At 35.5% G+C, this 22,706-nt stretch overlaps 2 protein-coding genes across 4 annotated transcripts; both read left to right on the top strand.

Moving 5' to 3' along the window:
- Positions 1–1,889: 1,889 nt before the first annotated feature.
- Positions 1,890–8,844, top strand: LOC114323798 (disease resistance protein RML1A-like). The gene is made up of 6 exons (XM_082914668.1): positions 1,890–2,641; positions 4,715–5,813; positions 5,940–6,392; positions 6,486–7,400; positions 7,485–8,112; positions 8,356–8,844. The coding sequence occupies exons 1-6, from the start codon at positions 2,115–2,117 to the stop codon at positions 8,412–8,414; spliced, it is 3,681 nt and encodes a 1,226-aa protein (XP_082770794.1). The 5' UTR covers positions 1,890–2,114; the 3' UTR covers positions 8,415–8,844.
- Positions 8,845–13,815: 4,971 nt separating this feature from the next.
- Positions 13,816–22,404, top strand: LOC114323762 (disease resistance protein RPV1). Of its 3 annotated transcripts, none has more exons than XM_082914680.1 (7): positions 13,816–16,469; positions 16,855–17,613; positions 18,661–19,738; positions 19,819–20,265; positions 20,381–21,289; positions 21,403–22,003; positions 22,134–22,404. In XM_082914680.1, the coding sequence occupies exons 2-6, from the start codon at positions 17,447–17,449 to the stop codon at positions 21,826–21,828; spliced, it is 3,027 nt and encodes a 1,008-aa protein (XP_082770806.1). In that variant the 5' UTR covers positions 13,816–16,469; positions 16,855–17,446; the 3' UTR covers positions 21,829–22,003; positions 22,134–22,404. The 3 variants fall into 3 exon arrangements, with proteins under 3 accessions (XP_082770806.1, XP_082770807.1, XP_082770808.1); XM_082914681.1 differs by having other exon boundaries at positions 13,816–17,107; positions 17,200–17,613; XM_082914682.1 differs by having other exon boundaries at positions 13,816–17,613; positions 18,384–19,738.
- Positions 22,405–22,706: the final 302 nt, after the last annotated feature.

Here is a 22,706-nt window from a genome sequence, read left to right as displayed (position 1 = left end):
CTTGTTTTGGAAAGTTGGTAAAAAGCTGGCTTTTAGCTTTTTATCAAGTTTTTTGGCTTTTTTGGAAGTGATTTGGAAAGTTGGTAAAAAATTGACTTTTTGCTTTTTAGTTTAATATTTATTTATGGTGTCAAATCAAATTAAAACGACCAAAATACCCTTACCCAACATAAGAGATTTATTTTTTTATTTTTTATTTTTTTTTCATAGGCCCTAATTTGTAATTTTATGGCTGCGTTTTTGGCACTTGCCAAATGACTTTCTGACGTTTTTGACAACCACCTTTTTGGACATTTTGTCCAAAAACGTAACTTTTTACCATGTTCTCAAAATGGCAAGCTTAATGTGGTAAAACCCAGCATTCTTTTACCATTCTTCTTCTTCTTGGTCGGCCACCCATTCTACTTTCTTGATAGACCCAAAGCACACCATGCTTATACATGTAGGTATATGTATATATATATCAAGAATGATAAGAGACCTTTTTTTTTAGGACCGTATAACCATTCACACCACTCATACGGGTTGTGAGAGGCGTCCAAAAAAGGGCCTCACTCATTTTCTATACTTCTATTCATTTTCCATACTCATATACACAGAGAGTGAAAGATTTTGGGTGGTTGAGCTTTTGGGGATGTGTAGAAGGCAAATTGCATATTATTAGCTACGTTTATAAGATTGAAAAGGGTTAATATGTTTGTGGAAAGTTCCACATTGCCTGAACTGTGGATGTAGACCGGGCGTATGTTGTTTTGCCTCAATGAATTAAAATTTTTGTAGCGGACCACAAACATAAATAAATAAAATTTAATACAACTCAAACCAATTGAGAACACCTCAATATCTCTGGCAATGGTTACAGCCCACTACACTCAGTAACCTTCTTTCAAGAGAAGTTCTCATAGTATGTATGTAATACTTTATAGTTTATTTTATTTTAGTGGAGTTTGATGTTGCCAAAAACTTTAGTGGTGAGTTTGTAATACATTAATTCATAGATAAAATATTTGTTTAATAGCTATTGGAGGCTTGGCCTCAGTAACCTGTTAATCTTTTGTCTGCTTGACAAACATTGGAGTTAGATCTGTTTTAGGCTTTTTTAGGGGAGACATTCGTGTTGGTTTCACTTCTGGCTTGTTCTTAACATGCTTTTTTTTTTTTGCATTCCAATGATGGATTCCATGAATTTGTCCTTTATTTTGCTTATCAGAAAAAAAAAAAAAAAAAAAAAAACTGAAAATTTTCTCCTATTGGGGTGTTAGTAAAGCCGGTGCTGACGTTTTTTACTGGAGCTCCTAGAAAGAACTCAATTCTTTTGTCTGATGTCCAAGTGAGTTTAATCATTAAGCCAAAGATTTATAGCCTTCCAACAGTCTATAGAGTTAAAGACCATTTCTTGCCATATTATACCTGCCATCAATTGGAGAGATTGAAATGAATAGAGAAGTTAGGAATTTTCCTTTTTGTTGGAGCAAGAAAGAAACATTGAACACGGCAATGTGAGCAACCTGGAAGATGCATGAACTGTGTTGGTCACATTAAACAATAAAAAATAAATTATCATGTTTGGCTAGGAAGGAAATGGTGGGATAATTTACCAAGTTAGTTCCAAGGCTTTGGTTCAACAAACCTTGATTTGATATTTTATGTAGGGTAAATTAGACGGACCTGTCTTGAAATTTGAAAAAAATGTAACAAGTCTCAAAATTTTGACATAATTACATTAATCTCTCTTTTAGTAAGGTTAAAGAGACCAAAACTAATACATATGGTATAAAGACACAAAGATACATATGGTAAAATATATATTTCAATGTAAAACAGATGATTCTGATGAAAAGGGAGCCAAGTGTTATATTAATTAAAACCAAAGGGAACCCAGTGTAATTATACTAAATTGGTGGGGCTTATTGTATTTTCTTCAATCCTGAGAGCAGGTCAGAGTAATTTACCCTTTTTAAAATTTCCCTGTGGATGTTGACCCTATTAATCATCTTTTCATACGGATTTTATGATTTTGCAAACTAATTTGGCTCATTGATTTTGAATATATCGCTTCTTCAGTTAATTCAAAATTCGTCTTCTACAGCTATCCATGTGCAGAGTTTTTCCCAATGGCTGCTGCAAGGACCCAGAAAGCCTCCCCTTCCACGTCTCGATGTACTTATCAGGTGTCCTTGAGTTTCAGCAACAAAGACACCGGTTGGTCCTTTACAGATCATCTTTATACAGCACTGGTGCGTGCGGGAATTCACACTTTTAGAGCTCATGATGAGCTTGAGAGAGGAGAAGATATGGAGTCAGAATTTCAACAAGCAACCCATGAATCCAAGATTTCAATAATTGTCTTATCAAAAGATTTTGCTTTGTCAGAATGGGGCCTTGATGAACTTCTAAAAATTCTCCAACGGAGGAAGGCTGTTGGACATAAAATTTTGCCAATCTTCTATAAAGTGAACCCGTCTGAAGTTCAGATGCAGATGGGGAGTTTTGCAGAAGCATTTGCCAATCATGAAGAGCAATTTATGGTGGAAACAGATGAAAGGAAAAAGGAATGGATGGAAAAGGTGGAGAGGTGGAAGGTAGCTCTCAAAGAAGTTGCAAATGTAAAAGGGATGGTCTTACAAGATCAAGCTGATGGGTAATTTGCTCAAAAACGTTTTTTAGGGACTATTAGGTTTAGGATTCCTTATTATCATTCAGTTATTACCACCTTTTAAATTAGACGTAACCTCTGAAACTATATAGAATTTTATAAAAGGACAAGTAAAATTTGATTGCTTACTTAATGAAAGTTTTGATGAAAATATAATATTTTCAAGGATTATTTTAACTTTTAAGGGCTACGAATCTACGGTAGCTTAAGTTTTTAGTATTTCAATGACATAAAGACTCTAAAAGGATATATGTTAATTAGAAAAGAGTTTGAAACAACGAAATGAAGTTGGAAGGATGTAAATGTTTTGTTAGCCATGTTATATGGACTCAGGTATGGGTATTGTGTGCAGTTGCGAGTGTTGGTGCATGTGAAAGCTTAGATCTTCCTAAACCAAAATGTTAGGATATTGGGATATGCATCCAAAAGTTGGATATGAGTACAGAGATACGCCTTTAACACTTATTTTTTGCGTATTATATAATTCTTAGATAAGACATTGTACATTATTTAAAAATTTACTTAAAATCAAATGGGATTCAGGGAAATATGGAATTTATATCACCTATTTGTGTGAGAAACTAGAAAAGTTTCTTTACTAGCAAAATTGAGTGTCTTTCTTTCATATATCATATAAAATTACAAGAAGTGTCTAAATTGGGTATGGGTGTTAGACACATTTCACACCTTTACCCATGTCATATCAAGTGGACACAAGTGCACTGGGGTAAGTAGAAGAGTCCATGTAACAAGCTTGTTATTTTGAAAAATAAGAGACCATAACCAAATCAAACCAAACCAAGTCTTAAGTCTCATTAAATGGGGTTGGTTGCATGAATCCTTCTTCTCAAAGTCTATTTTGTTAGTCAAATTAAGGAGATTCATATCTCTATTTACTACACTAGTCCACGTCAATTTAGGTCTACCCCTTCCCCTAACACTACCATGTACAGTCACTATATCGCATCTTTTCACTACTGCCTCTATTGATCTCTGTTGTATATGACCAAACTATCTCAATCTATTCTTTCTCAACTTATCTTCTATCAGTATTATTCCTACCCATTCTCGAATATACTCATTCCTAACTCTGTCTTTTCTAGTCTTGTCACATAGCCACCTTAGCATCCTCATCTCAGCAACACTCATCTTATCTACATGTTGTTTCTTAGTTGCCCAACATTCAATTAGATGACAAGTTGTGGAGGAGTTTCTTATTTGACATGATCATTTTAGCTTTTTCGTGTATATACGAAATGACTTGAACTTTATACCATGTGTAGTTCTTCATTTGTTTTTTCGTTTTTTGCTGTGAACCAAATTAATAATGTAGGACAGATAAAAGGAAAAAGGTTAATAATGATGATTCCATATGAGTTTGCTCCATAGATCTAGCAATTATAATCTAGAATCGTGTCTACTTTTAGAATAGTGCTTTTCTTTTTGCATCATAATAGTTACGTTCTTCTAGTAATTGGGACATTCAACCTTCATGTGCTTAGCCGAATAGAACTTTTGACATGTGGAGTTTTAAATTCAACTTTCATGTGCTTAGCCTAATAGAACTTTTAAAATGGGACTTGGAAACTTGGGGCCATGTTTTCACTACTAACTTATATGAACAAAGGCATTGTGTGTGAAAGATCTCATTGTACATGCCGAGTAAGAAGAATGGGTCTATACATGGCCAGCCTTCTTCTCTCTATTGTTGTAGATAATCGCAGCAAAGAAAGACTCTCAAAGACTTCTAGTGTTGGATATTAATTGGTTCCCAAACAAGCTAAATTTGTTAGTTACTATAGTAAATATGAGCTATTTTTAACATGCCAATTTGCTGTAATTAAATTTTATTTGAATTTAGTTTTAACTAATCCTTTCATTAATTTTAGATATGTTTCAATATGTAGTGTTCTAGATGTTTTACTTGTATGGTATAGGGAAAAATTAAAATCATGAAATTTGTTTTATGTTTTTAGTGTTTTCATTTGAATTTTTTATTCAAACTAACTTATGAAATGCTTTTTCTGCTCTGTTTTTAATTTTGATCACAATTTGTAGGCATGAAGCAAAGTTCATCCAAGAAATTGTCAAAGAGATCCAGAACAAATTGAATCGTAGAGTCTTTAGTGTTACCCAACACCAAATTGGAATAGATTCTCGAGTGAAAGACATTAATGTTTGGTTACAAGATGGGGCAACTGATGTTGGTATAGTGGTGATATCTGGAATTGGTGGAATAGGGAAGACAACCATTGCCAAAACTGTTTATAACTTGAACTTTGACAGATTCGAACGGAGTAGCTTCCTTGCAGATGTTAGAGAGACTTCAAAACAACCCAATGGCTTGGTTCGTTTACAAGAACAACTTCTTTTGGATATTATGAAGGGTAGAAAGCAAAAAATTGGCAGTGTTGATGAAGGAATCATTAAGATTAAAAATGCTTTAAGTTGTAAAAGAGTTCTTGCTGTTCTTGATGACGTGGATCAATTGGATCAGTTAAATGCACTACTAGGAATGCAAGATTGGTTTGATTCGGGGAGTAAAATTATCATAACAACTAGGAATGAGCAATTGCTGAAGGCATATAAAGTGCACGAGACACATAAGGTTAAGGAGTTGGATGATAATGAATCACTACAGCTCTTCAGTTGGCATGCCTTTGGACAAAGCCATCCTATTGAAGGTTTCTTGGAATACTCAAAAAGTGTACTACAGCACTGCAAAGGACTTCCTTTAGCTCTTCAACTATTGGGTTCTTCTCTCTACGGCAGAAGTTTAAAGGAATGGGAAACTGCATTAGAGAAAATGGAAGCAATCACAGGCAATCAAATCCTACAAACACTAGCGATAAGCTATCTGTCACTAGATGATCATGACAAGAAATTATTCCTCAACATAGCTATGTTTTTTGTTGGAAAGGACAAGGAATATGTAGTTAAAGTACTAGATGAATGTGATTCATTTACAACAGTAGGAATTGAAAACCTCATGGATAGAGGTCTTATAACAATTGGAAAAGGCAATAAGTTGATTATGCATCAATTGCTTCGTGACATGGCAAGAAAAATTATTCACCAAGAGTCACCCAATGAGCCTGGGAAACGAAGAACAGTGTGCGATCATGACGACTCCCTTCATGTGTTGAGTAAAAAAACTGTAAGAAACATGCTTCCTATTGGTCTCCTAAAATAAAGAAGAAATAAAAAAATCTTCTTGTTTGTGTGTATGAGCTTTTCTGTCGTTCTTGTTAAATGACCTTTTTCTGTTTTTTTTTGCTACTAGGGTACAGAAAGGGTTCAGGGCCTCATCCTCAATATGCATATGTTGACGAAAGATAAGTATTCCATGACAACTTTTAATAGTCATGCAAAACGACACCCTTTGCAAGATACTCCAGACAGATCCATTATGCCCTGCCAAAGCAATCCATGGAAACGGCGTCGTCTTGGCTTGTTCTCCTGGCAATCAATGACCACTGTGTTCACAAATTTATTACCCATGCCGAATGAGGTAAACTTCAAAACCGATGCATTTGCGATGATGCACAAACTAAGACTGCTCCAACTTAATTATGTGCAACTCGGTGGAAGCTATAAAGAGTTCCCTAAGAAATTAAGATTGTTGTGTTGGCGTGGATTCCCTTTAAAATCTATACCTGGAAATTTTCCTTTGGAGAGCCTGGTTTCTCTTGATTTGCGCAATAGCAGCTTGGAACAAGTTTGGAAGGGAAGAAAGGTAAACCCCTCACGCCCCCCCCCAACTTTTGTGTAGAATTTGTTGATTAAATTTGAGTTTCTAAGGACTAATTTCTCTCTCTCTCTCTCTCAGTTTCTCAAATTGTTGAAATTTCTTAATCTCAGTCATTGCCATAGCCTTATCAGAACCCCCGACTTCTCAGGACTTTGTAGTCTTGAAAGACTATTGCTTAAGGACTGCACATGCTTGGTCAAGGTTCACGAATCCATTGGGGACCTAGAGAAACTTGTTCTTTTGAATTTAAAAGGCTGTAAAAATCTTAGGAAGCTTCCAAGAAAAATTGGCCAGCTAAAATCCCTTGAGAAACTCATTCTATCAGGTTGCTCAAACCTTGAAATGTTGCCGATGGAGCTTGAGAAATTGAAACCTTTGACTGTACTACATGCTTATGGGACAACCATAAGTCAATCATGCTTTACCATTGGAAAGAGTGATTCATGGCCAAAAATTCTCTGGTCTTGGCTGTCAAATCCAAGCAAAAATTTGGATCCGTCATTGACTTTTTTCCCACGCACTTTACTAAAGTTGAGTCTTAGAGACTGCGGTTTATCAGATGACACTATTCTAAGGGACCTTTGTGGCCTATCCTTGTTATTGGAACTGGATCTAAGCCAAAATCCAATTTCTAGCATACCAGAAAGCATCAGTGGCCTTACTACGCTCAAGTCTCTTTGGTTAGATACGTGCACAAGGCTCCAGTCACTTCCAAAGCTTCCATCAAGTTTGAAGGAACTTGTTGCAAGAGATTGCAAATCACTGGAAAGAATGACAATTCCTTCAAACCTGTTGAAATCAATGAATGTCATGCATCTAAGTGGTTGCGACAAACTGTTTAAGATTGATGGCTTGTTCCAGTTAGAACCCATAGGGAGCTTTCATCCAGAAATCATCAACAATTTGGGCTTGCTTGACTTGGTTTCCAATGGAAACATTGAGGTGGAATTGTGCAATAACTTGACATTTACTCGAAAGAAGTGGCCCCTTCAGGTGCTCTCTCTGTGTCTCTGTCTATGTTTCAGTCTCTATATGCCTCTATAAATATGTATCTAACATTACATTTTCATGGCATAGGGGCTCTATGAATTTGGTATATTCAGCACTTTCCTTCCTGGCAGCAAGGTTCCATATTGGTTCAGCAATAAGCGTTTGGATTCTTCGATGTCTTTCGTTGTGCCTTCTCTTCCTAGTTTCAAGATAAGAGGCTTGAATGTGTGCGTTGTTTATGTAAATTCAAACTCTCATAAAGATGGAAATTTGCATGATTTTTCTATTAAGATTAGTAACAAGACCAAGGGTCTGGAATGGATCTATGGCCCGACATTCCACGGCAATGAAGATATGATATGGTTAAGCCATTGGAACTTTAGGAATCAGTTGCAAGCTGGTGATGAAGTGAATGTTTCAATGGTTGTTGGAGTTGGTTTCAAGGTAAAGGAATGTGGAACTGACTTTGTGTATGAGCATGAAGAGAAGTGTTCCCTATCAAATAGTGGAATAGAAGTAATCCAACATGGCAACTTTCCTTCTTATCAGAGTGTTATAGATGGAGATTTTTCAGCATATCAGAGGACTGAAGGTGTGTATCTCCTCTGCCATTATAATCAATATCTGGACTTATATCCTCCTCAAAACCATTCAAGTGATCGATGGGATGTCCCCAGTGTTTACAAACCTCTTTGCTGCACAGTAGTATCTAGAGGTGTGTATAGCTTACCATTTACTTCAAGTACTAAAAATAATCACTTAAAAATATAAGAATCATAAACCTCTCCAATATCAAGACGTGGAAAAGATAATCAAGTTGATGATGCTAGAATTTAGTGGATAAAATATACTTTGGCAACTGATTTGAACATTTTTTAGTGTCTTTTCAGACAAAAAGGGCCATTTCTCTTGAAGTCAACTCGATAACTTGTTTAATACCAGTCATTCCCTTTTGCAGATGACGAGGATGAAGAAGGTCATGAAAAAGACAACAATGAACAGATCAAGATTTTGTAAATTTTCATATCCTCCATTCCTTGTTGATCGCAGAGTTGCTTGGGCTTTTGTTAGCCATTCCCAGCTTCTTACGAGTTGCCATCATTTTTGGTATTTGATTTACAAGATTATCATTATATCCACCAAATCACATTTATCAAAAAAAAAAAAAAAAAAATTATATCCACCAAATCACATGTACGTAGCTGTAGAAATGAATGTGTAGTAACATCTTTCTCAGCATTGAGGCCAAGAAAAAAAGAAAAAAATGTGATACACTTTATAACTCAGTTTGATTTTTATGTTAAACACCCATTATCTTTTGTATTTCTTTGCATTGACCTTGTTGTGTACTGGTTATTTGTATTACATATATGCATGTATTAAAACCTTATTCATTTCAACATTAACATATATTGAAATGTTTAAGTATAAGCTAACATGTATACAATTCTTGCTCTCATTTTCCCCCTTAATTTTGGAGTGGGGGTTTCACTCTTGGGATCTTCCTACTCATTCTTTTGGTTACTGTCATATGTTCTCTTACATTAATGGAACTCCCTAAGAATGTGCAACACAAAGTAATTAAAATATGTATGCCATTTTTCTTAATTGTAGAATTGAAAGCAATAATTCATGAATTTGATAGTCTGCCAACTCATCGCCTACTCCAAATTTGTTCAGCACTCCTCTAAATTCTTCTTTTAAGGTGGACAACTAAAAGTATGGTTGAAGGGACTAGGAGGATATAAATATGTCACACATGCATCCTTTACATTCAGAGTGCCATCAATGGATATATGTTATTTGTTAGAATAGGAAATAAGTGATTGTATTTTATTCTTATTTATTCGCTTGATTGGTGTAATGGGCTGACCCATATATTATGTCTTATGGCACTCCTGTACCATGGATTATTGATTCTGGTGCTTCCGATCATCTACGTTACATGGACTCGGCTATGGGTATCAGGTGCGGGTGCGTATCTGGGGGTCGGACACTTCAAAATTAAAAATTGAGGATACGTGGAGATGGATCCAAACTTGGATACGGGTACGGGGATACGTTAAATAGTTAATTTGTTAAAATATATTTATTATATAAAGATGAGTTAAATAGTTATTTTTTAAATATATTTATTATTTTTTATCTTATGTATTATTTTTGTTGATAATATTTTTAATTTATTTTTTTACTTTTAATTGACATATATATATATATATTATAAATAAAAAATATATAATAAATAAGGAATAACAAATTATATTAAAATAAATAAAAAAATAAATAATGTAATTTATTTTACATACATGTGTTTATTTTTTTTATTAATATGTATAAATATATATTATCTTATAATATGTATTATATATTATCTTATAAATATATTATATGTGTAATAACTGTTATATAATATAATAGTTATTACATAATTATAATAGTTATATAATAATAAGTTGTTGTCATCTTTATAACTATTATAATAATAATACTTTCAGTTATTATTATTATATAATAATAATAGTTATATTATATATGTATATATATGTGAATCCAGAAGATGAAGAAGAATAGACGCGACACAGAGACAGAGGAAGAAGCGATCGATCGCGATCGCGGGGGAGAGAGAGAAGGTGAGAGAGAGAGCTCGTCGAAGTCGAAGGGCGACTAGATCGTCGAAGTCGAAGGAGATGGAGGTCGAGGTCGACGGCTTACGGTGGTCGAAGTCATGGAGGTCGACGGCGAGTCAATTGGATCAGAGAAGTCGAAGACCAGGTTCTTGCTCTCTTCTCTTTCCTTTCTTCTGTATTTAGGGCTATTTCGTTGCTTCTGTATTTAGGGCGAAACATAGCCGTATCCATTTGTGATGAGCCGTATCCCGGCCATATCCCGTACCCGTACCCGTGTCGTGTCGTGTTGACACGGGTACCTCCGAAGTTTCAAAGAGTCCGTGTAACATAGCCGATCATATGTTTGGCTTCTCTAATTTATTTTCAGAGTATAACTTCTCTTCAGGTCAGGAAAAAGTGCGTATTGTTGATGGTACCATTTCGTCTGTGTCAGGAAAAGGTTTAATTTATGCCACCTCTTCTCTTCCTTTGTCTTCTGTCCTTCATGTTCCCAATTTCAGTGTTAATCTTTTATCTTTGAGTCATATTACCCATGACTTAAATTGTAGCGTGACGTTTTTTTTCCTGATCATTGTCTTTTTCAAGACCTTATCACGAGGAAGAGGATTGGCAGTGGTAGAGAGGAACATGGGATCTACATTCTGGATCAGACAAACAAGCTGGTTCATTCTTCTATTCAGTTACCATCCACTAAGGAAGACATTTGGCTGTGGCACCATCGCTTAGGACATCCCTCTTTTTTTATTACTTAAGCATTTATTTCCTTCTGTTTTTAAGAAAAATAATGTGTCAGATTTTCAATGTGAGTCTTGTCAACTTGGAAAATAACACAGAGTCTCTTTTACTTCTTCTATTAATAAAAGTTTAGTTCCATTTTCTTTGATTCATTCTGATGTATGGGGTCCATCCCGTTTTGTGTTTTTAACCGGTAAAAATGGTTTGTTACCTTCATAGATGATTGTTCTAAGGCCACTTGAGTCAATTTGATGAAAGATAAAAGTGAAATTTTTTGTGTGTTTCAAAACTTTAATAAAATGGTTTGTACTCAATTTGGGGCGGTTGTCAAAATTCTACGTTCTGATAATGAGGGAAAATATATTGACTCTGGTCTTGCCACTTACTTCGTCACACATGGCATTATTCACTAGACTTCATGTACTAATACCCTTCAACAAAATGGTGTTGCAGAACACAAAAATCGCCATCTCCTTAATGTCACCCGTTGTCTATCCTTTGAGATGCGGGTTCCTCAATCCTTTTGGGGGGAAGCGGTTCTCACTGCCTCTTATTTGATTAATCGTCTTCCTACCCAAGTCCTTCACAAACAAACACCTCTTCAAGTTTTGTTCGGGTCTACCCCTTCTGAGTTCTCCATTTCTCCGAAGACTTTTGGCTGCGTTTGCTTTGTCCATAATCATTCCCCCACTCGTGGTAAATTGGGTCCTAGGTATTTTAAGTGTGTTTTTCTGGGTTATTCTGCCACTAAAAAGGGTTATAAATGTTATCATCCTCCCACTCGCAAATGGTTTGTCTTCATGGATGTCACTTTCTTTGAGTCTCAGCTTTACTTTCCGACCCTCCCGATCTCACAGTCATCCCTTGAGGGGGAGCCTTGGTGTGATGAGATTCCTGTTCCACTCCTGCCAGTGGTTGAACAGATAGAGGATGATGAGCCAACAGTTGTTGAGGAAAAGGAAGCTGGCAAAGTTTATATTAGGGACAAGGACAGACATCAAGTCACCTGGATGCAAGAGACTACTTTCCTTCTTCCACTGCCAACTTCTTCTCTGGATGAGTGTCCAGAGTCACCCCCTCTCTCCTAAGAGTCCAGGTAATTCTGATTCTAGTGCTTCTATTCTTGATTTTTCAGATTTTGATGTTCCCATTGCTAATAGGGAGGGGGTTAGGTCATGTACTCAACATCCTATTAGTAATCATGTTTCTTATTCTCATCTGTCTTCCTCATATAAAGCTTTTCTGTCTAAAGTGTCTTCTGTGAGTCTACCTACTAATTTTCAGGATGCTCTCGTTATTCCTGAATAGAAACATGTCATGATGGAAGAAATGAGAGCTCTCAGCAAGAGTGGCACTTGGGAGTTAGTGAAGTTACCTAGAGACAAAAATCTAGTTGGGTGTAAGTGGGTTTACACGGTAAAACACAAAGTAGGTGGTTCCATAGAACGGTACAAAGTAAGACTGGTTGCTAAGGGCTTCACTCAGACTTATGGGGTGGATTACTAGGAGACATTTGTACCGGTTGCTAAAATGAATTCTGTGAGAATCTTACTCTCTCTTGCTGCAAATTTGGATTGGCCACTTTCTAAGTTTGATGTGAAGAATGCCTTCCTTCATGGAGACCTAGCAGAAGAGGTCTATATGGATATTCCTCTTGGTTTTGCGGATGCTAAGTCCAACAGTAAAGTATGTAGGCTCCGAAAGTTACTTTATGGGTTAAAGCAGTCTCCTAGGGCTTGGTTTGAAAGGTTTGCTCAAGCTATGCTGAAATATGGGTTCAAGCAAAGTCAAGGTGATCACAGATTGTTTGTGAAACACTCCTCACATGATAAGACCACAGCACTTATTGTCTATGTTGATGATATTGTTCTAACAAGAGATGATGTTGAGGAGATTTCTCATTTGAAATCAAAGACTTAGGCTATTTGAAGTATTTTTTGGGTATTGAAGTAGCTCGGTCCAAGGATGGTATCTTCATATGCCACAGAAAGTATATACTTGACTTGCTAAAGGAAACTAGAATGCTTAGAGGTAGACCATGTGATACATGTCTAGAACCAGGCCAGAAACTGAGTGAAGATCAAGAGGGAGATCCAGTGGACAGGGGGAGATACCAGAGACTAGTGGGCAAGCTCATATACTTATCTCACTCACGTCCAGACATTGCCATTGCCGTGAGCATGGTGAGCCAGGTTATGCATGCTCCTAGAACTTCCTACTTAGAGGCAGTTATGAGAATCCTGAGATACCTGAAGTCTTTTCCTGGAAAGGGTCTCTATTTCTCAAAACATGACCATCTCAGTGTGGAGGCATTTACTGATGCAGATTGGGTTGGATTAGTCACTGATAGACGATCAACTTCCGGATACTGCACATTTGTTGGTGGCAACCTAGTCACATGGCGAAATAAGAAACAGAATGTGGTTGCTAAATCTAGTGCTGAGACCTTAATTGCAGGAATCGTGCAACTAGGTGGCGATTCTCACTAAGAATCGCGATTCTGCGATTCTTAGAAAGAAACGTGTAAGAATCGCGTTTCTGTGGAGAGAGAAACACGATTCAATCCAAGATGGGATCGTAAAGGGTAGAGAGAGAGAGAGAGAAACCCTAACCTTCGACGTCGACATGAGAGGAGAAAGGGCTTCGATCATCTTCGTCACTCTCGCGATCGTCTTCGTCACTCTCGCGATCGTCTTCGTCACTCTCTCGATCGTCTTCGTCTTCGTCACTCTCTCTGTGCTTCTCTCTCTCTCTCTCTCTTCATCTCCGCTTCTCTCTTTCTTCATCTCTGTTCGTTCTTCTCCTCACTTTCTCTCTTCATCTGGAATCTGGATCATATCATATATAATAGATAATATATATAATTTAGGCCTCTTCTGATTATAATATATATATAATTTATCATATATAATATATATGATATATAATATATATAATAAATATAATTTATCATATATTATATATGAAATAAAAAAATATTTAATTATTATTTCTTAAAATATCATATATAATAATAATTTTTATAAATTATTATTTCTTAACTTTTTAACATATAATAAATAAAATAAATCATCCAATTATTTAAAAGAAATCTAATTAAACCATATATAATAAAAAAAGTTATAAAATAAAATATCTAATTTTTCTTTTTATTTATTTTAACATAATTTATTATTCCTTATTTATTATAATTTTTTATTTATAATATATATCAATTAGCCGACCCCATTTGATGGGACTTAAGGCTTGGTTTGGTTAATATATATCAATTAAAAATAAAAAAATAAATTAACAATAATACATTATTTAAAAAATATAATAAATAAATAAAATAATTAATGTATATTAAAATAAAAATATTTATAAAAAAACTTCTAATGTGCATTAAAATATATATATATATATATATTATCACTCCCTGAGACGCTCCCAACCTAAGAAACTTCTATCGGCTCACAATTCCCCGCTCTCGCTCCCGTTCCCGCTCCCGCTTCGTGCAACTAAGGCTGAGACAAAATTCAGGGCTATGGCTCAGCGTGTATGTGAGTTACTATGGATTAAACTGTTGTTGGGAGACTTGGCCATTAAACTGACTCCATGCGACTATATTGTGACAACAAGGCCGCAATTAACATAGCTCGTAATCCAGTTCAACATGATAGAACTAAGCATGTGAAGATTGATAGGCACTTCATCAAGGAAAAATTTACTAGTAGCATCATATGTATTCCATTTGTGAAGACTGAAGACCAACTAGCCGATGTTCTCACCAAGGGGCTAGGGAGCAAACCATTTCATGACATTTTCAACAAGCTGGGCATGATAGATATCTTCACACCAGCTTGAGGGGGAGTGTTAGAATAGGAAATAAGTGATTGTATTTTATTCTTATTTATTCCCTTGATTGGTGTAATGGGCTGGCACATATATTATGCTTTATGGCACTCCCGTAATTATTTAGTATTATTAATATAAAAGGGAATGAAATCTAACTCATTGCCTAACTCTTTCTCTTCTTTAAACTTATATTATTCTGCCCTTTGCAGTCATTGGTTCAAAACTCATCAAAGAATCTTGAATTATAGGCTGGATAACTAGACTAATGAGGAGAACAATTCAGTAAATTACAAATTGCGACCAATAAATAAGCATTTTGATACTTCTTTGGAATGATGAAAATATTTTAGTGCAATGTGTCCTGCTGCTTCAGAGAAATTCTGTTCTTAACAAAAGGAAGTTGCACATAGAACAGGAGAAAAAAACTTAGGCTTTGTTTGGTGGAGCTCTGGAACGTTGATTTGAGCGTAGTGTTTGTTTAGGATTTTCAAAAATCAATTCTACACTCACTTTTGAAAATGCAGTTGAAGGCGGGAGAATTTATGCTAATTGGTCGTCCTGTTGGTTGACTAAAACAGTGCAAAATTTTTTTTTTTGGGCAATTGACACATGTTAATTTTTAAACATTCAATAAAAAATATTTTCCAATTTTTAAAATTTTTTTTATGAGTTTTAATAGAATTTTGAGTTGTGTTTTTGGTTATGAGTTGTAAGTTTTTATACTCCCTCCGTTCCAAAATAATGGTCATTTTTGGGAAATTTAACTTTTTTTGATAGTACAATTAATGCACTTTAAAAAAATTGATTTTCTAAATTTACCCTTTGATAGTACATTTTTTGGAAAATATCAATGTCATAATTGTACTTTTTATGTTATTAATAAATTTAAAAGAAGGGCAAAATAAGAAATTTATATTATTTTTGTACTTGATTTTTGAAAATGGACTAATATTTTGGGACAATGAAAAATAGAATAAGGGGCTAATATTTTGGGATAGAGGGAGTATCAAATATCATATGTCACATCAAAAATTTCTCACTCAATTCAAAACTCATTCACCAAACAAATTTTCCACACTTAAATCATAATTCCAAAGCTCACAAACTCAAAATACAACTCTATTCTCAAATCATATTTAGAAAACTCTACCAAACGCAACATTACTTATTTATGCATATATATATTCCTGAAAGAAAGACAGAATACAATACAAAACTAAGTTAATTAATAAAGAACATTTTCAGTTCAAACATTTTTATTGTTTAATCTCCTGACTCTTGGCTATATCAAAAACAAGATAAGGAAAATAAATTCTAAAGATAGGTTAAAACTGGAGTCTTTGAATACAGTGATGGGACTGCAAGTTGCATAAGCAAAGAAACAAATTCTCAGGATGCTGGGGGTAAGTTTACTAGTTCAAAGGGTAAGATAGGTAGTCTACTTGCAGGGTATTTTTAATCTGATATATATCTAGTTTATGGTTACTAATTTTATCTTCTTTAACAACCCTTTTGGTGCTCACTTTCATGTTATATGTATGTATGCTGTAAACATTTGTAGCTTTTACGATGATTGAGATTCCTATCCAATTCAGGCTGATTTGGCTAAAAGGTGAGGTCATTACTAAACATCTTTTAATGTGCATTTTTATCAGATATGTCAACAAAATACTTCTTTGGTAGATCAAAATGTATAACAAAAGGTTCTGGGTTTTGTTGAGTATCTTTAACATTCATTGCAGCTCTATATTTTCTGACACCCAGGTGCTAGCCCGAAACTGCAAGGGAGGTGTGTTTTTGAAAGCAATGCCATAATGAAGCTGATAATGACCTATTGAAGGAAATGTGAAATGAAAACAGTACAGAATTTAAGGTAGCACTTGATGATAACATACCCTTGAGTTCCAACAGTTTGGCTCAATGAACTTTGGTTAAATGGCTTAATTTATTTTGATCCCAACGACTTTGTTTTCTCAGCCCTTTATTTTATTAAATCAATTGTGTGTCTCCATCATGATTTCTCGAAGTCATTTGGCTTGTAGACTTTGATTACATCAATCCTTTGTATATTTAATTATTTATTTATTTATTATTTTGGCATCTGCACAGGTATATACCTAAGTTGCCTTGTCTCCATCATGAGTCAAAGTCATTTGGCTTGATTACTTTGATTACATCAATTCTCTATATATTTAATTTATTTTATTTTTGCATCTTCACATGTACATACCCATTGTGACTTCCGTCCATGGATATAGATTCATTCTTCGTATCTGGTTCAGCCTCTCAACCCTTCGTACGTTGGTAAGAAGTCAGTCTTGTTTGGTAAGACGGAATTGGACAAAGAAAAGAGAGTGCTCAACCAGAACAATGGCCAACAAAGACCATAATTACATAGATAACTGCTCCTCCCCTTCTCCGTCTTTAAGGTTTGAGGTGAACCCGTAGGGCAGCTGGAAAGAAAGACGACCTCACCTTCTCGTAGATGGTGTCAGTCTCTGAAGCTACATAGTTACTTCACTTATCCTTCTTTTGGAGTTCTATTAGATGGCTGCATCCTCTTCCATGTCTCGCTGTACCTATCAGGTGTTCTTGAGTTTCAGAGGCAAAGACACCCGCAAGACCTTTACTGATCACCTGTATACAGCTTTGGTGCAAGTGGGAATTCACACCTTTAGAGATGATGAGGAAATTGAGAAAGGAGAAAATATTGAATTGGAACTTAAAAAAGCAATCGAGTAATCAAGGATTTCAGTAATTGTCTTGTCGAAAGACTATGTTTCTTCAAGTTGGTGTCTTGATGAACTTGTAAAAATCCTTGACCGCAGGAAAAAATTTGGGCATGTCATCATGCCCATCTTCTATGGCATAGAACCCTCCCAAGTTCGGAATCAGATAGGAAGTTTAGCAGAAGCATTTGCAAGGCAAGAAGATGGATTGAAAGTGGAGAGGTGGACGCAAGCTCTTACAGAAGTTGCAGATTTGGATGGGATGGTCTTACAAAATCATGATGATGGGTAATTTCCTCTAAAACCCCTTCTTGGGCATGCCTTTGTGTTCCAGATCTCATAAAATTGGATTTTGTTACATGTTTTTGTTAGTTTTCTAAGATGATACTGAAAATTATTACTAAATGAATGACTCAAGAGTGTCTTTAACAAAGTCTCACAAAACCTGTGAAAGAGATTGAAACTATAGAAGGGAAATATGCAAATAGCTTAGTGGTTTATACCTGACCTGTTTTGGTGTGGGTTATGGCACACTTTGCAAATATTCCTAACATAAACAATTACCATTTTGACAACAACGAGGCAACAACTTGGTGTTCCGAAATTTTCAGAAAGAAAGCAAGAACAAGATGTAATAGAAGCATACTTGTGATTCAAAAAGATAATATAAGTACACAGGTGAATATATATTAAAAAATTATGCCTAGGTTAGTCCCATTGAACCCGTAGCCTCATGGTTTATAGGCTGAGATTGAAGTTTAACCACTGAACCAATAGCTAACACATCTTCATTAGAATTTGTAAAGTATATTATTAAGACTATGACGTCCAACCTATTTATTGGAAACAACATATACAGTTGCAAAACAATGCGAACTTGGTTTGGTTTGGTCCTGCTGTTGATATTACAATCAATAGGACTTGTATAAGATGACTGAATTGGGAATATATGTGCATAATACAAGTCTAGTTTCACCAGATGTGCAAGAGAGAATTGCAGTATGCAATGATCCTCGTTTACATCATGACAGAAACTTTGATTCTGTAAAAAATTTCAGGGTGTTCTTTTATGAGGCTTCATTATGGGAAGCTTCCTGTTTAGAAGAGGAAACAAAATAAAGAGAAGCATTAAATATGAGAAGACTAAATGGAATATCTTGTTCATTTTAGAGGCAATGCGAAATTGATGACATGAAGTTAATGCTAGTCGTGACGGTGCAAAATTAAAGATCGTGATTCTTTAAAGAATTTTCATTTGAGTTCAACAGTTCATCTATATTTCAACTCAAGACATGCTCACTTTACTTTGTTTTCTGTTATGTTTTCATTATGTAGGTTTGAGTCAAAGTTTATCCAGAAAATTGTTAAAGAAATCGGGAATAAATTGAATCGCACAATCTTGAGTGTTGCCCCCTATCCAATTGGTATAGATTCTCGAGTCAAGAACATTACCTTATGGTTACAAGATGGCTCAACTGATGTTGGCATATTTGTGATCTATGGGATGGGTGGAATAGGGAAGACAACCATTGCCAAAGCTGTTTATAACCTAAACTTTGACAAATTCGAAAGTTGCAGTTTTCTTTCAAATATCAGAGAAACTTCAGAACAACCCAATGGTTTGATTCGTTTACAAAAAAAACTTCTTTCAGATATCTTGAAGGGGAAAAAGGAAAAGATATGCAATATTGATAAAGGAATCACTAGGATTAAAGATGCTGTATGTTCTAAAAGAGTTCTTATTATTCTTGATGATGTGGATGAGTTGCGCCAATTAAATGCGGTACTTGTAATGCGAGATTGGTTTTATTCAGGAAGTAAAATTATCATTACAACTAGAAACGAGCAACTGCTAAAGGCCCATGAAGTTTGTGAATTGCATAAGGTTAAGGAATTGGATGACAACGAATCACTTCAGCTCTTTAGTTGGCATGCCTTTAAACAAGAGCACTCCAAACGTGTAATAGAACATTGTGGAGGGCTTCCCTTAGCTCTTCAAGTTTTGGGTTGTTCTCTATCTAGAAAAGATGTTAACGTATGGGAAAGTGCGTTGCAGAAATTGAAAGCAATTCCTGACAATCAAATTCTTAAAAAACTTAGGATAAGTTATGATTCTTTGGATGATGATCATGACAAGGATTTATTCCTTGATATTGCTTGCTTCTTCATTGGAAAGGACAGAAATTACATGCTTACTATATTAAAGGGATGTGATTTCTATGCGGGCGTTGGAATTCAAAACCTAATTAACAAATGTCTCATAACCATTGATAATCGCAACAAACTGATGATGCATCAATTGCTTCGGGACATGGGAAGAGAAGTTATTCGCCAAGAATCACCCGAGGAACCTGGAGAACGTAGCAGACTGTGGGATCATAAGGATTCATTTAATGTATTGAATGAAAAAACTGTAAGAAACATCTTTCTCTTATGCATATGTGCTTTTTGTGCAATCATTCTCTTCACTTATCAAATCCTGTTGGTTTTCAGGGCACAGGAACAGTTGAAGGCCTTGTCCTTAACATGCATATGTTAAAGCACGACAACTCATCCAAGACAACCCTTAGCATTAATAACAGGAAACGACACCATGTCCAAGAATATTCAGATAATACCATGCTGTCAGTCCAAGGCAATTCATTAAAACGACGCTGTTTGGGCTTCCTCTCTTGGTTGCCGACAAACACTGGCTTATTTCCTGTGACAAGTGAGATTGACTTGAAAACTAATGCATTTGTAGAGTTGCAGAATCTAAGATTGCTCCTGCTCAGTTATGTAAAACTCACTGGAAGCTATAAAGAATTTCCTAAGAAGTTAAAATGGTTGTGTTGGCATGGATTCCCTTTAAAATCCATACCAATCAATTTCCCTCTGGAGTGCATTGTTGCTTTGGAAATGCGCAATAGTAGCTTGGAACAAGTTTGGAAGGGAACCAAGGTTTGCTAAACTGTTCCATTCTTTTCTTTAGTTTTTTAGATTTCAACTTGGCATATATACAAAGTTATTTTTTATAAATTCTTTTTATTTAATTTTATTTATTTTTCTGATACAGTCTCTGGGATTATTGAAAATCCTTGATCTCAGCCATTCCCATTGCCTTACCAAAACTCCTGACTTCTCTGGATTCCCTAGTCTTGAGAGGTTGATTCTTAAGGGTTGCATAAGGTTGGTTGGGGTTCATGAATCCATTGGAGACCTAGAGGGACTTGTTTTTTTAAATCTGAGAGGCTGCAAAAATCTTAGGGAGCTTCCTGTACGAATTTGTATGCTTAAGTCTCTCGAAGAACTTATTCTCTCAGATTGCTCAAAACTTGACAAGTTGCCAGAGGAGCTATGGAGAATGGAGTCTTTGAAGGTGCTTAATGCAGATGGAACTGCAATTAATCAGCTATCATGTACTACTAGAAGGGTTAATTTATGGGTTTTGTTCTTCTGGTCTCGTGTATCAAAACCAAGAATTTCAGAATTGTCATTGGCTTCTTTACCACGCTTTTTGGTTATCTTAAGTCTCATGGATTGTAATCTATCAGATGATGCTCTTCCAAGGGATCTTAGTAACCTGCACTCATTGCAGAAGCTATACCTAGGTGGAAATACATTTCATAGCCTACCAGAGAGTGTTAAATTTCTCACTACTCTTCAGTCCCTTCATTTAGATTTGTGCAGAAGCCTTCGGTCTCTTCCAGAGCTTCCATCAAGTCTGAGGAGGTTGAATGCAGAAAGTTGCGCATCATTGGAAAGAATAACAAATCTACCTAACTGGTTGAGATCACTAAACTTAGACTTATGTGATTGCACCGAACTAGTTGAGATTCAGGGGATGTTCTGGTTAGAACCCATTACAAAAGTTGATGCAAAAATGATAAACAATTTGGGCTTGGTCAATTTGGATACCATGGGAAATATGGAGTTGGACTTGTACAATAACCTGACACAATCAGGAAAAAAAGGTCCTACCCAGGTGCTCTCTCTCTCTCTCTCTAATATATATAGATATATATACATATGTAGTAGTTAAGAATAATTGTATATATACATATGTAGTAGTTAACAATAATTGTTTCCATGCTACAGGGATTCTATGAATTTGGTATATTTAGCACTCTTCTTTCAGCAAGTGAGGTTCCAAGTTGGTTCAGCAATAAGAGTAAGGGGTCTTCAATATCTTTTACTGTGCCTTCACTTGATCTTAAGATTGGGGGGTTGAATTTTTGCGTTGTTTATACACTTCCTGACTATGACGGAGGTTGGGCTTTCGATGAAAACTATCTTGGAATCAGTAATGAAACCAAAGGTCTGAATTGGACCTATGCTCCAATGTTCTTTGGCATGCCAGAAGTTAACAAACACATGATATGGTTGAGCCATTGGAAGTTTGGAAATCAGTTGGAAGGTGGCGATCAAGTGAATGTTTCGTTTGATATGAATGCTTATTTCCAAGTAAAGGAGTGTGGGGTCCACCTTGTGTACGATCAAGAAGAAAAGGTCATCACCGAATGAAGCGTTAAGGAAGTAGTCCAAATCCGTACCTATCCCTGTTATCAGAATGTCATTGATGGAGATTTGTCAGCATATCGGACAAGTGGGGGCTTATTCCTTCTATGCCACTATGATTGCATGATGCGTCGACGATGCTCAATTGATGGATGGGATATAGATGAATACGAGACTACAGGTTTGGGCATCTTCCTATTTGAATCAGTAAAATAATAGAACCTATTTCATCTGGAAAGATTTGGGTTGTTGATGGTCATGAAACAATGCCTTAATCTGTCGGAATTTTTGGTGTTGTGTGTGTTTTACAGATGAAGAAGTCGAAGAAGATGATGATGAAGAATAGCATAGGGTGAACTGATGGTGGTTGTGGCATGAAAATTAACATTCTCAGATCAAATTAATTCGTCTCAAATCCATTATAATCAAAATGTTGTTACTGATAAAGCATTATTCTTGTGGTAATGTGTTTTTTATGCAGTTTACGGGGTTATTTGGTTGGAGTGTAATGCTAGGATCTTTGAGGATTTGTATGAAGAGGTGGGCTCTTTATGGGATAAATAAAGTCTGTTACTTGGCTTCTTTTTGGGTTTCAGCCTCCACTTCCTTTATTCGAATTCCACTTTTATTTTTATTATTATTATTATTTTTTCTTTCTGTAGAGATATGGGGGCAATTTGTGATTGGCAATGTGAGATTTTGGTGGTCCTTTGTTTTTGCCTTTTTATTTTTTTTTAATTTTTTGGAGGACTTCTTGTTCTCCCATTTCTCTTGTTCTTCTCTTATTTTGCAATAAAATTTCTTTTGTTGCTGATTAAAAAAAATGTTGTTAGTGATGATTGTAATTTGTAGTTTTATAGGCCTGCCTATCAGGCAAGCTGGGC

Source organism: Camellia sinensis, chromosome 2 (genome assembly GCF_055761805.1).
Source record: "Camellia sinensis isolate YWXY chromosome 2, ASM5576180v1, whole genome shotgun sequence".
NCBI classification, from domain to species: Eukaryota; Viridiplantae; Streptophyta; class Magnoliopsida; order Ericales; family Theaceae; genus Camellia; species Camellia sinensis.
Note: the sequence above shows the minus strand (reverse complement) of the source record. Positions and strands in the feature narration are given on the sequence as shown.